Here is a 15,318-nt window from a genome sequence, read left to right as displayed (position 1 = left end):
TCCTTTTAATGTACTGTTGGATCCTATTGGCTAGTATCTTGGTGAGAATTTCTGCATCCATGTTTATCAGGAATATTGGTCTGTAATTCTCCTTTTTGGTGGGATCTTTGTCTGGTTTGGGGATCAAGGTAATGCTGGACTCATAGAAAAAGTTTGGAAGTTCTCATTCCATTTCTATTTTTTTGAAACAGCTTCAAAAGAATAGGTATTAATTTTTCTTTAAACGTTTGGTAGAATTCCTCAGGGAAGCTATCTGGCCCTGGACTCTTGTTTATTGGGAGATATTTGATTACTGCTTCAATTTCTTTGCTGGTTATGGGTCTGTTCAGGTTGTCTCTTTCCTTCTCTTTCAGTTTTGGTAGTTTATACGTTTCTAGGAATGCATCCATTTCTTCCAGATTGCCTAATTTGTTGGCATATGGTTGCTCATAATATGTTCTTATAATTGTATTTCTTTGGTGTTGGTTGTGATCTCTCCTCTTTCATTCATGATTTTATTAATTTGAGTTCTTTCTCTTCTCTTTTGGTAAGTCTGGCCAGGGGTTTATTGATCTTATTAATTCTTTCAGAGAACCAGCTCCTAGTTTCATTGATCTGTTCTACTGTTCTTTTAGTTTCTATTTCATTGATTTATGCTCTCATCTTTATTAATTCTCTTCTCCTTGGTTTAGGCTTTGTTTGCTGTTCTTTCTCTAGGTCCTTTAGGTGTAAGGTTAGGTTGTGTATTTGAGTCCTTTCTTATTTCTTGAAGAAGGCTTGTATTGCTATATGCTTCCCTCTTAGGACCGCCTTTGCTGCATCCCAAGATTTTTTTTTTTTAAAGATTTTATTTATTTATTTGACAGAGAGAGAGAGACAGCGAGAGAGGGAACACAAGCAGGGAGAGTGGGAGAGGGAGAAGCAGGCTTCCCACAGAGCAGGGAGCCGGATGCGGGGCTTGATCCCAGGACCCTGGGATCATGATCTGAGCCAAAGGCAGCCGCTTAATGACTGAGCCACCCAGGCACCCCGCATCCCAAGATTTTGAACAGTTGTGTTTTCATTTTCATTTTTTTCCATAAAACTTTTAAAATTCTTTAATTTCCTGGTTGACCCATTCAATCTTTAGTAGGATGCTTTTTAGCTTCCATGTATTTGAGTTCTTTCCAAATTTCCTCTTGTGATTGAGTTCAAGTTTCAAAGCACTGTGGTCTGAAAATATGCAGGGAATAATCTCAGTCTTTTGGTACAGACTGAGACCTGTTTTGTGACCCAGTATGTGATCTATTCTGGAGAAAGTTCCATGTGCCCTTGAGAAGAATGTGTATTCTGTTGCTTTAGGGATGGAGTGCTCTGAATATATTTGTGAAGTCCATCTGATCCAGTGTGTCATTCAAAGTCCTTGTTTCCTTGTTGATCTTCTGCTTAGATGATTTGTCCATTGCTGTGAGTAGGGTGTTAAGGTCCCCTACTATTGTATTATTATCAATATGTTTCTTTAATTTTGTTATTAATTGGTTTATATAATTGGCTGCTCCCAAGTTAGGGGCATAAATATTTACAATTGTTAGATCTTCTTGTTGGATAGAACCTTTAAGTATGATATAATGTCCTTCCTCATCTCTTATTAGTCTTTATATTAAAATCTAATTTGTCTGATATAAGGATTGCCACCCCAGCTATCTTATGATGTCCACGAGCGTGATAAATGGTTTCCCACCTCCTCACATTCAATCTGGAGGTATCTTTGGGTCTAAAATGAGTCTCTTGCAGACAGCATATTGATGGGTTTTGCTTTTTTTTTTTTTAATCCAACCTGATACCCTATGTCTTTTGATTGGGTCATTTAACCCATTTACATCCAGTGTAATTATTGAAAGATATGAATTTAGTGCCATTGTATTACCTGTAAAGTCACTGTTTCCTTATATTGCTCTGTTCCTTTCTGGTCTATGTTACTTTTGGTCTCTCTCTTCATTTAAAGCATCCCCTTTAATATTACTTGTAGGGCTGGTTTAGTGATCACAAAGTATTTTAGTTTGTTTGTCCTGGAAGCTTTTAATCTCCCCTTCTATTTTCAATGACAGATAAAGTATTCTTGGCTGTATATTGTTCTCACTGAACAACCTGGATATATCATACCAGTCCTTTCTTACCTGCCAGGTCTCTGTGGATAGATCTGTTCCTAAAGTTTCTACCCTTGTAGGTTATGCACTTCTTGTCCTGAGCTGCTTTTAGTGTTTTCTCTTTGTCTCTGAGATTTGCAAGTTTCATTATTGTATTTCAAAGTGTTGACCTACTTTAATTGATTTTGAGGAGGGTTCTCTTTGCCTCCTGGACTTGAATGCCTGCTTTCTTCCCTAGATTAAGGAAGTTCTCTGCTATAATTTGCTCTAAAATACCTTCTGCCCCCGCTTCCTCTTCTTCTGTGATTCCAATTATTCTAATATTGTTTTGCTTTATGGTATCACCTATCTCTCAAATTCTCCCCTCATGATCCAGGAGTTGTTTATCTCTCTTTTTCTCAGCTTCTTTATTCTCCATCATTTTTGTCTTCTATATCACTAATTCTCTCTTCTGCCTCTTTTATCCTTGCAGTTAGAGCCTCTTTGATTTCAACTTGATTCAATTTTAATTCTTTCATTTCTTGAGAAAGGAATTCTCTAGTGTCTTCTATGCTTTTTTCAAGCCCAGGTAGTATCTTTGTAGTTGTTATTCTGAACTCTAGTTCTGACATCTTACTTATATCCATACTGATTACGTCCCTGGCAGTCAGTACTGCCTCTTGTTCTCTTTTCTTTTCTTTATTTTTTAAAGATTTTTTATTTATTTATTTGACAGAGAGATAGAAGGACTAGTAGGCAGAGAGGCAGGCAGAGGGAGAAGCAGGCTCCCCGCTGAGCAGGGAGCCTCTTGTTCTCTTTTCTGAGGTGAGTTTTCCATCTTGTCATTCTGTCTTGCAGAAAATGGTCGCTTTTCTATTTGTAGAGTTGCTCCTATTCTTCTTAGATCTCGGGTTGAGTTCGCAGATGTTCAGAATGATTTGATAGCTATCTAGTTCAATTCCTGGGACCAGACAAAATTAAGGTCTCCTACTCCTCTGCCATCTTGGACTCCTTGCCACTAAACAAATTTTAAAAGCAAGTCCCAAAAGGCTCAAACTATTTCTAAGTAACTTAGTTTCATTCCCGAACAAAGCTCAAGAATATATTTAGAAATACAAAGATATTCCAGCATTCAAATAAGATAAAAATGTCAATTTCTGGCATTTAATAAAAATTACCAGGCATGTAAATAACTTGGATAATACAACCCATAATAAGGAGAAATAAAAATCAAAATTGATCAAAATTGATTCAGAATGGACAAAGATGTCAGAAATAGCAGAAAAGGCAAAGTCTTTGTAACTATATTCTGTATATACAAATCTAGATGAAAGATTGAACATGACTGAGACACAGCTGAGGTAAAAATACACTAGATGGGATTAACAAGACTAGTCATTGCAGATAAAAACATTAGTGAATTTGAAGACATAGCAATAGATATTATCCAAAATGAGACACACAGAGAAAAAAAGACTAAAAAAGAACAGAGCATTAGTGAATTGTGGGATAACTTCAAATGGCCTAGTACATGTGTAATTGGAGTCTTTAAAGGAAAAGAGAGAGAAGGAGAAAATATTTTAAGAAACAATTTCCTAAAATTTTCTAGAATTTAAAAATTTTAAGTCTATATATTTGCAAATCATAGAAGCTCAACAAAGTCCAAGCATAGAATTCCTAAAGAAAGTTACACCAAGGCACATCATAATCAAATCTCCCCCAAAGCAGCAAGGGAAAAAGATTAATCACATACAAAGAAACCACCATAACACTATAGGCTGATTTCTCAACAGAAACTGTGTAGGCCAGGGGAAATGGGATAGTATATTCAAAGTACTGAAAGAAAAAATTGCCAACCAGATACACTTTACCTTGAAAAGCTACCCTTTAAAAGTGAAAGGGATATAAGGCCTTTCCCAGGCAAACAAAAACTAAGGGAATTTTTCACCATTAAAATTGCCTTACAGTAAATGCTTAAAGGAGTTTTTCAAATGGAGTCAATAAACACACTAAACAGGGCACCTGGGTGGCTCAGATGGTTAAGCATCTGCCTTCGGCTCAGGTCATGATCTCCAGGTCCTGGGATCAAGCCCCATGTCAGGCTCCCAGCTCAGCTGGGAGTCTACTTTTCCCTTTCCCTCTGCCACTCCCCCTGCTTGCACTCTCTCTGTCTCTCTCTCTCTCTCAAATGAATAAAATCTTAAAAAAAAACACACTAAACAGCAACATCAAAGTATGTGGAAGTATAAATCTCAGTAGTAAAGGTATATATCTATAAATCTATCTCTCTGTCTATATAGTCAAATACAAAATAATATGACACTAGTAGTGGTGCTCAAATTACTAATAACCAAACATAAAAGTTAGAACAAAATATTAAGAATAACTATTACCATGAAAATTTGTAAAGGAGTCACATTATTTAAAAAAGCCAACTCTGACTTCATAACACAAAGTGTGTGTGAGGTAAAAGTGTAAAATTTTTATATTGAATCGAACTTAAGTAATTATGAAATCAAAATAGACAGTTAAAGCTACAAGAAGATTTATATAAGCATTATGATAACCACAAAATCCCTATAAATTTCATTACAGAAATTTATCAAATAACAAAACAGAGAGGAAGAAAGGAATGAAGGAACTGCAGAAACAAAACAATGAACAAACAAATGGCAAAGCAGGTTTTTATCTATTGATAGTAATTTTAAATGTAAAATGGGTTAAATTTCCCAATCAAAAGGCATAGAATAGCTGAATAGATTAAAAAGAAAACAATATCCAGCAATGTGTTTACAAGAGATTCACTTTAGATATAAGGACACACATAAGTTGAAAGAAAATAAATAGAAAATGATACTTCAGGCAAATGCTAACCAAAATAAAGCAGAGGTGGCTATACTTAGACTAAAAGACTTTAAGTAAAAACTGTCATTAAAGACAAAGAAGGTCATTATATAATGATAAAAGGGTCAATTCAACAGGAAGATGTAACAATTGTAAATATTTATGCACCCAACATCAGAGCACCTAAATATATAAAACAAATACTGACAGAGCTAAAGGAAAAAGTGACAACAATACAATAACAGGAAACTTAGATCCACACTTTCAATAATAGAATATTGAGGGTAGAAAATCAATAAGGAAACAGCTGACTTGAACAACTCAATAGAACAAATGGGTATGACTATTATACAGCCACCCTACAGTGGCAGAATACATTCTCCTCAAGCACACACAGAACATTCTCCAGGATAGATCACATGTTAGGTCACAAAACAAGTCAACAACAATTTAAGATTAAAAACATCCCAGCTATCTTCTCAAACCACAGTGGTATGAACCTAGAAATCAATAACAGAAAACAGGAAAATTCATGAACACATGGAAACTGAACAACACATTCTTGAATCACCATTGGATAAAAGAGGAGATCAAAAGGGAATTTTAAAAATAATTGAGATGAATGAAAACAAAAAATACAACTTACCCAAACTAATGGGAGGCAGCAAAAGCAGTACAAGGAGGGAATTTTATAGCATTAAATGCCTACATTAAAAAAGGATAAAGATCTCAATTACAATACTCCATTTTACAACTCAAGGTATATGAAAAGTTGTTTAACGTCATAAATTGCCTGAGAAATGAAATCAAAATCACAATGAGATATCACCTCATACTTGTTAGGATGGCTATTATCAAAAAGAAAATATGGGGCACCTGGGTAGCTCAGTCGGTTGAGCATCTGCCTTCAGCTCAGGTCATGGTCCCAGGGTCCTGGGATAGAGCCCCATGTCGGGCTTCCAGCTCAGCGGGGAGCCTGCTTCTCTCCCCCCTTCCCCCTTGCTCGTGCTTTCTCTCTCTCAAATTAATAAAATCTTAAAAAAAAGAAAATATAAGTGCTGGTGAGGATATGGAGAAAAAGGGACACTTGTACTGTTGGTGGGAATATAAATTAATAAGGCCATTATGGAAACATATGGAGTTTCCTAAAAATATTGAAAATATAACTACCATATGATCCAGCAATGCCACTTCTGGGTGTATATCCAAATTAGTGAAATCAGGATCAGGAAGAGATATCTGCAGTCATGTTCATTGCACATTATTCACAATAGTCAAGATATGGAAACAGCCTAAATGTCTTCAATAGATGAATGGATATAGAAAATGTCACACACACACACACACACACACTGAAATATTCAGTCTTTAAAAAGAAGGAAATCCTGACTTCAACATGGATGTATGACAACATGGATGGAATTGGAGGACATTATGCTAAGCAAAATAAGCATGACACAGAAAGAAATATTGTATGATCTTGTTCGTATGTGGAATTTAAAATAATCACACTTACAGAAGCAGAGTAGGATGGTGGTTGTTGCTAAGGACTGTGAGGAGGAAGAAATAGGGTTATGTGGTTCAAAGGGTACAAAGTTTCAGTTAAGCAAAATGAGTAAGTTCTGGAGATCTAATGTACAGCACAGTGACTATGTATATGATACTGTATTATATACTTGAAAATTGCTGAGAGGATAGATCTTAATGTTCTCACCACACACACCAAAAAGGTAATTATGTGAGGTAATGGATCTGTTAACTAACCTTATGGTAATCCTTTCACTATATATATATATATATATATCAAATCGTCATGTTTTACACCTTAAACTTACACAATATTATATTATATGTCAATTACAACTTAATAAAAAAATAAAATCAAGTTATACATCATGTGTATGTGTGTGTATATATATATGTATGTATATATATATACACATACCATTTTTATGTCAATGATATCTTAATAAAGCTGTTGAAAAATAAAGAAAGAATTCATCACAAGCAGATCCATATTATAAGAAAGGAAGTTCTTTTTCAGGTAGTAGCATAATTATAGGGGATGGAAACATGACTTACAAAAATAAAGCACTAAAAACACTGGAAAGCAGTGAAAACATATAAGGGTAAATATATAACATATTTTTCTTATCTTTTAAATTTCTTCTAATAATTATTAAACAAAGTAACTATGGAGTATGGGATTATTACATACATAGAAATAAAATATGTGATAGCAAAAACACAGTATCTGGGATAAAAGAAATAAAAGAATAGTATTGTAAAGCTCTTATACTATTTGTGAAGTGGTATAATATCACTGGAAGGTAGTCTGTGATAGGCTGAAGATATATCCTATAAATCTGAAAGGAACCACTAAAATAACAGAGTTATAGCTAATCAGCCAACAATGGAGATAAAATGGAGTCACTGATAATATTCAATTCAAAAGAATACAGAAAAAGAGGAAAAAGACAACACAGAATAGTTGGGGCAAATAGAAAACTAATAGCAAGATAGTAACCCTAACCCTAACCATATTAACAATTACTTTAAATGTAGTTTAAATGCTCAAATTAAAAGACAGAGATTAGACTCGATAGAAGAATAAGTCTCAACTGCATGCTACTTACAAAACATACATTTTAAATATAAAGACACAATAGGTTAAAAGTAAAAGAATGAAAAAAGACTTACCATGCTAACAATAATAAAAGGAAAGTTGGAGTGGCTGTATTAATATCAGTAGATTTCTGAGCTAAGAATAATGCCAGGGATAAAGAAGGTCATTTCATAATGACATAGAGATCAGTTCATTAAGAGGACATAACAATTCCAAATGTTTGCAAATCTAGTAACTGAGGTTCAAAGTACATAAAACAAAAACTGATAGAACTGCAAGGCAAAATCAACAAATCCACAATTATAGTTGATTTTAACATCTCTTTCTCAAAAATTGATAGAACAAGTAGACATAAAATCAGCAAAAAGACAGTAACTTAATGCCATCAATACCTGACTGACATTTATAAAATACTCTACTTAACAACATCAGAATATAAATTCTTTGTAAGTACACTCAGAACTTTTACCAGGATAGACGATATCCTGATTATAAAACAAGTCTCAACACATTTAAAAGAACCCAAGTCATTCATACAAAGTATGTTCTTTGACCACTATAGAATTAGAAATTGATAACAAAAACATATCTGTAAAATCACTGGAACTGGCAAATTTGTCAATATTTCTTATGTCAACTTCTTATGACACAAAGATCAAAGAAATTAAGTGGAAATTAGGGAATATTTTGAAGTGAATGAAAATCCAACATATCAAATTTGTGGGATGTCACTAAAGATGTACTTAGGGGAAAATTTACTAAATGCTTATATTAGAAGAGAAAGGGGTATCAAATCAATGATCTCAGACTCCATCTTGAGAAACCAGAAAAAGAAAAGGAAATTAAACCTAAAGTAGGCAGAAGAAAGTAAATACATATCAGAATGGAAATCAGTAAAATAAAAAAACAAAACAAAAACCACAGAAAACCAATGAAACCAAACACTGGTTGTTTGAGAGGCTCAATAAAGCTGATGACTCTTAGGCAAGATTGATCAGGAAACAGAAAGAAGACACATCTGACCGGTATCAGCAATAAGAAATGTCACATCACTACAGATTTTACCGATACTAAAAGGATAATAAGGGAATATTATGAACAAGTTTATGACAATCTGACAACTTAGATGGAATGGACAAATTGTGTGAAAGACACAAACTATCCAAGAAGAAATAGATAACTGGAATATCCTGATATCTATTTTCAAGAAATAGAATTTGTAGGTAAAAACCTTCCCACAAAGAAACTGCAGGCCCAGAATGCTTCACTGATGAATTCTATAAAATATTTAAGAAAAGTTACTTCTATACAAACTCAGCTAGAAAATGAAAGAGGAGGGAATATATCCCAACTCGTCCTATGAGGCAAGCTTTACCCTGATTCCAAAGCAGACAAAAGACATTACAGGAGAAGAAAACTACAGATCAATACTCTTCACAAACACAGGTGTAAAGATTTGAAACAAAATTTTAGCCAATAAAATTCAATAATATATTAAAAGAATAAACATTATGATCAAAGGAGTTTAAGTGTGTAGAGTTGCTTCAACATTGAGAAAGAATAACCATATGATCATCTCAGTAGATACATAAAAAGCATTTGACAAAAATCCAATATTCATTCATATTCATTGCCACAATTAAACATTCAGAATCATGATCCTGTTACTCCTTTGTTTGAAACTTTCCCATTGTTTCCCATTTCCTATTGTGAAAATCAAATTCCTCATCCTGGTGTTCAAGGCTCACTGTGATCATTCCCCAACCCTGGCCCCTACAACCCTGTTACACCAATTGATGCACTGTTCAGTGGGGCAATGCTATAAAATGCCTTATACCTACCTGGTCCTAGTGTTTTCTGCCTCCTTCACTTTGTTTATGCTGCTCCTTCGTTCTAGGCTGGTGGTTCTCAACCTTGACTATGCATTAGAATTTCCATGGGATTTTAAAAAATTACGATGGTCAATTCTACCACTAGAAATTCTGACTCAAAGAGTCTAGGATAGGGTCAGGACATTAAAAACTTCTCAACTGATTCAATTGTGTAGGTAGGATTGAGAAGTAGTGCCCTAGAATGTTCTCACAGACTCCAAATTTGCATATCCAAAATTTATGTATCTTTTTTTATGTTATGTTAATCACCATACATTACATCATTAGTTTTTGATGTAGTGTTCCATGATTCATTGTTTGCATATATCACCCAGTGCTCCATACAGTATGTGCCCTCTTTAATACCCATCACCAGGCTAACCCATCTCCCCACCCCCCTCCCCTCTAGAACCCTCAGTTTGTTTCTCAGAGTCCATAGTCTCTCATGGTTTGTGTCCTCCTCCAATTTCCCCCCCTTCATTTTTCCCTTCCTACTATCTTCTTTTTTTTTTTTTTTTAACATATAATGTATTATTTGTTTCAGAGATACAGGTCTGTGATTCAAGTCTTATACAATGCACAGCGCTCACCATAGCACATACCCTCCCCAATGACTATCACCCAGCCACCCCATCCCTCCCAACCCCCACCACTCCAGCAACCCTCAGGAAACAAAATTTATGTATCTTTCTAAGATAATTCTAATTAACAACTCCTTCACAAAATCTTCCCAGATCATCCTCTGCTGGGAGAAAATTCTCTATATGCCTTGATACTTTATTTGCCTCTTTCAATCTTTATACCGGCAGGCATTTCCTGATCTGAGTAAAAGTTCTTAAAACCATATTCACAAGTCTTTTTTTTTTCTTTGAATTTTTGCTTCAAATAAGTCATCATTCTTAACATGTTAGATAGATGTTGAACGAATAATTTGATGAAGTGTTTTTAGATGGTTGAGAGAACACTTTATTCACTACAGTTGAATGGTAATAGTGGTTGATTTTAGGAAATCTGACCTAAGGGGAAAACAGTTTCCTTTATGTCTGAACTTCAAACCTAGCTAATAACTTCTCTTATCCCTCTCACACCCTCTGGGGACATGTGTTTATTTCTAATAATTCACAATTCAATCTGTTGTTAAAGCGACAAGAAAAGCAGGGTTAAGTAAATGTAGATAAGTCAGCTCTTTTATTTTAGCTCTAATATCAACTTTCTTCCTGATCAATTCTTTTTGCCATAGATACCAACAACTATAAAAATGGATCAATGAGTAAGTCTATGTTTTTCTTTCTGTCTCGAACTCAAGTGCCTAGTAGAAGAGAAAAAAGACACTACATCCATCTGAATGATTTGCCAATAATAAAAAAATAGAGTTGACTTTATTTGTAGGGATTATGTAGTGATGTTTTCACCTGCCTCTTTGAAAAATCAGCATCCTTTGTTTGGTTCCCTAGAAAATTACAGTGGTTTCTTATCATTCCGCAGGACATGAAACAGTAATATTTCAATAAACTGCTTAGGGTTTTAGATGAAATCATGGATGTAATATCAGATTAGAACTTTATTACCTACTGAAGTAAAGTAGCTCCTATTCCAATAGAAGATATTAAATAGTTAAAATAGAATAGGTACCTGGATCTAGATTGGCCCACTTCTTCAAGAATCATAGAAAAGTGTTTCCAGGCTTTCTCAGCATGGAATGAATGTGGAAGAAGTTTCTTTGAATCACCAAACAAAGATAGGAAATAATCTTCTCCTTCCCCAGTTACTGGTGTCTCAGCAGCAAGGAGCAGAGCCTGTCTCTTTGTCATTATGGAGCTGTTGACTCCTTTCAAAGAAACCGAAGAGGAAAGCAACAAAAAGTAGTAAATAAAAGGACATTAAAGAACACAAAGCCACTATCTCTATTTTTTGCTTCTACAAAATTATATTCTTTATACATTTTACTGTCACTTTCAAACTCAATGAGGATAATTAAAAGCTATAAACCAAAGTCTATGAAGTAAGTAGTAAGTGATTATTTTTGTGACACACAATTCCTAGAGATTATGTCAGTTATCTTAAAATATCAATAATGCCATTAGCATAATGACTTTTATTTAACTGATTATTCAGTTGTAGTAGAAGCATCATAAGTTTTCAAGGAGGTAAACATCTGAGTTTCTCAAATTTGGATATGTTATATATAAATACAACTTGATTTCATATTAGCCATCCTCCCCAAATTACTACCCCTAAATTAAAGCCTCAAATGAACCCTTCCTACCAATAATTAGTAATTTTGCCAGGTAAAGACTTAAATTTCCTCTATTCAACTAAAATAGTTTATTAGAAAGATAGAGTAATGCTTAATCAGACTCTAGTATCCTCTTGGAAAGTTGTTCTTTTAAAATTATCACTACTAAGATTTAAATACAGAACAGTTTTTATAATTTTGCATGGAAAGAAGCAGGCTGGGTAAATCTAATGATGTGTCTGCAAAGAGTGAGTAAAACTACAGAGAGAGACAATAGTGAAGTGGATAGAACACTGTGTCTTGGAGTTAGACAGACCTGCAATTTTATCCCAGCTCTGCCACTTAGTAAGACAACTAATTCTCCATTTTCCTGAACATAGAATAAGGCAATGTGAAGATTGAAGAAAATGTAGATAACTTTCCAGTGTAGTGTCTAGTTTTTAACAGGTATTTAGTAAGTGATAGCAATTATTGTAGTTCAGGGGCTTTGGTTGATGTGACACTGTGTCCAAAATCATCAAAGGACTGAGACAATCTAGAGTATGCTTTATATTCTTGTATCCTTAACAAAACCAAAGCAAGGTGAAAGATGAAAAAGAATAAACACATAGTTTCTAAAGAGGATTAAAGAAATGTTTGGAATTAAATTAGTTCATTCCCAGTCACTTGAGTATTTACTTAATCCTTGAGTTCCTTTGGGGAAAGAGATTATATAGTATTCTTTTTAATGGCTCATCTTGAGGGATGAAAATCTTTATACTATAAAAAGGAAGAAGACAGATTAATTTTAGTCCTAGTTGTTATTTCACCTAGAGGAACAGATGGAACGGAACCAAATGCAACAAGTTTCAGTGGACCAGGCATTTATCTACAGAACCTGAATCTACAGCAACTGAAGAAGACTACACACCCCAGCTCAACTCTCATCTTGCAAGGGGAAACTACTATATTTTGTTTTTCCCCTAAGAACTTGCAGTTTAATCCAAATATAGAATATATACCATGATGATACAGGGATAAAGAAGGAAAAATATTCCCTCCCTGGATGTAAAGTTGGTATTTTCACTTTTGAGTATATGGATTTTGGTCATTGCTAAAGGTCAGTGTGATCTTAGGAGGCTTCTTTAAAAAGTGCATTATAGGTATACAAACAATGAAGCATAGGGAATAATGGCAGATCAAAATCCTACATAACACTGTGTCACAAGCTTAGGAAAATGCCAGAAACAAAATGAAATATAGACAAGCAGCAGCCAGGCTTAAATATCCACAGAATAATAGAGGAAAATAGAGACATCAAGTAGTCATGGGTGTGTTTATGCTACCAGTTTTGAAACTTGTTGACTGGTAATTGAAATACAGATCCCCAATCTAGCCTATTCAATGAGGAGGTGCTTACAGATATATTCATATTCATGACTAATTTTTTATTAAGCACTTACTATATGCTAGGTGATTTTCATAAGTATTTTATTTAATCCTTAGGCCAGCCCTGTGAAGTTGATATTTTAATCCCTATTTTGCACTTGTGGGTAATGGAACTCAGGGATACCTAACCTATTATCTCACAGTGTAGGTAGAAATATCCTTTAGACCTAAGTTCTCTGTTTCCAAGACCATGATTTTTTCAGTAAACCATGATAACATACCTTTAAAGTTCCCTAACATCATGAGGAACACACTGTGGATATTGCTGAGTGCATTGCTTACACTGTTGGCAACTGTCAAAACCCGACTTTTTCCTATTGTAGTACTGTTTTCATTTTCTTCTCCTCCAAATTCATTATTGTTCTCCTATCTTTCCACCATTTTCTTACCATTTATTTTGCTTCTGTTATATGTCTGTCTTTTCCTTACTTTTTTTTTTTATTGTTATGTTAATCACCATATATTACATCATTAGTTTTTGGTGCAGTGTTCCATGATTCATTGTTTGTTCATAACACCCAGTGCTCCATGCAGAACGTGCCCTCCTCAATACCCATCACCAGGCTAACCCATCCCCCTACCCCCCTCCCCTCTAGAACCCTCAGTTTGTTTTTCAGAGTCCATCATCTCTCATGGTTCGTCTCCCCCTCTGACATACTCCCCTTTTCTTCCTCTCCTGTTATCTTCTTCTTTTTCTTTTTTCTTAAAATATGTTGCATTATTTGTTTCAGAAGTACAGATCTGTGATTCAACAGTCTTGCACAATTCACAGCGCTCACCGTAGCACATACCCTCCCCAATATCTATCATCCAGCCACCCCATCCCTCCCACCCCCAACCACTCCAGTAACACTCAGTTTCTTTCCTGAGATTAAGAATTCCTCATATCAGTGAGGTCATGTGATACATGTCTTTCTCTGATTGACTTATTTCACTCAGCATAACACCCTCCAGTTCCATCCACGTCGTTGCAAATGGCAAGATCTCATTCCTTTTGATGGCTGCATAATATTCCATTGTGTATATATACCACATCTTCTTTATCCATTCATCTGTCGATGGGCATCTTGGCTCTTTCCACAGTTTGGCTATGGTGGACATTGCTGCTATAAACATTGGGGTACATGTACCCCTTCGGGTCCCTACATTTGTATCTTTGTGGTAAATACCCAGTAGTGCAATTGCTGGATCGAACGGTAGCTCTAATTTCAACTGTTTGAGGAACCTCCATACTGTTTTCCAGAGGGGTTGCACCAGCTTGCATTCCCACCAACAGTGTAGGAGGGTTCCCCTTTCTCCACATCCCCGCCAACATCTGTCGTTCCCTGACTTGTTAATTTTAGCCATTCTGACGGGTGTGAGGTGGTATCTCATTGAGGTTTTGATTTGGATTTCCCTGATGCCAAGCGATGTTGAGCACTTTTTCATGTGCCTGTTGGCCATTTGGATGTCTTCTTTGGAGAAATGTCTGTTCATGTCTTCTGCCCATTTCTTGATTGGATTATTTGTTCTTTGAGTGTTGAGTTTGATAAGTTCTTTATAGATTTTGGATACTAGCCCTTTATCTGATACGTCATTTGCAAATATTTTCTCCCATTCTGTCGGTTGTCTTTTGGTTTTGTGGACTGTTTCTTTTGCTGTGCAGAAGCTTTTTATCTTGATGAAATCCCAATAGTTCATTTTTGCCCTGGCTTCCCGTGCCTTTGGCGATGTTTCTAGGAAGAAGTTGCTGCGGCTAAGGTCGAAAAGGTTGCTACCTGTGTTCTCCTTTAGGATTTGGATGGACTCCTGTCTCACGTTTAAGTCTTTCAACCATTTGGAGTCTATTTTTGTGTGTGGTGTAAGGAAATGGTCCAGTTTCATTCTTCTGCATGTGGCTGTCCAATTTTCCCAACACCATTTGTTGAAGAGACTGTCTTTTTGCCATTGGACATTCTTTCCTGCTTTGTCAAAAATAAGTTGACCATAGAGTTGAGGGTCCATTTCTGGGCTCTCAATTCTGTTCCATTGATCTATGTGTCTGTTTTTGTGCCAGTACCATACTGTCTTGATGATGACAGCTTTGTAATAGAGCTGGAAGTCCGGAATTGTGATGCCACCAGCTTTGCTTTTCTTTTTCAGTATTCCTCTGGCTATTCTGGGTCTCTTCTGGTTCCATACAAATTTTAGGATTATTTGTTCCATTTCTTTGAAAAAAGTGGATGGTATTTTGATGGGGATTGCATTGAA

The 15,318-nt window shown here is 35.3% G+C and overlaps 1 protein-coding gene across 24 annotated transcripts in view; it reads right to left on the bottom strand.

Annotated features, from left to right (window-relative positions):
• The window catches only part of LMNTD1 (lamin tail domain containing 1), a 496,795-nt gene that overhangs the window by 67,305 nt on the left and 414,172 nt on the right, over positions 1–15,318 (bottom strand). For all 24 annotated transcript variants that reach the window (XR_003519677.1, XM_027592020.2, XM_027592017.2 and 21 more), the window contains one exon: positions 11,058–11,253. Coding sequence is in view for 23 of the 24 variants with exons in the window: in XM_027592020.2 (XP_027447821.1) it covers positions 11,058–11,253 (196 nt within the window). In the remaining variant the exon portion in view is untranslated. The remainder of the gene's footprint in view (positions 1–11,057; positions 11,254–15,318) is intronic.

The sequence above is a fragment of the Zalophus californianus genome, chromosome 9 (genome assembly GCF_009762305.2).
Source record: "Zalophus californianus isolate mZalCal1 chromosome 9, mZalCal1.pri.v2, whole genome shotgun sequence".
In the NCBI taxonomy this organism is placed as follows: domain Eukaryota; kingdom Metazoa; phylum Chordata; class Mammalia; order Carnivora; family Otariidae; genus Zalophus; species Zalophus californianus.
Note: the sequence above shows the minus strand (reverse complement) of the source record. Positions and strands in the feature narration are given on the sequence as shown.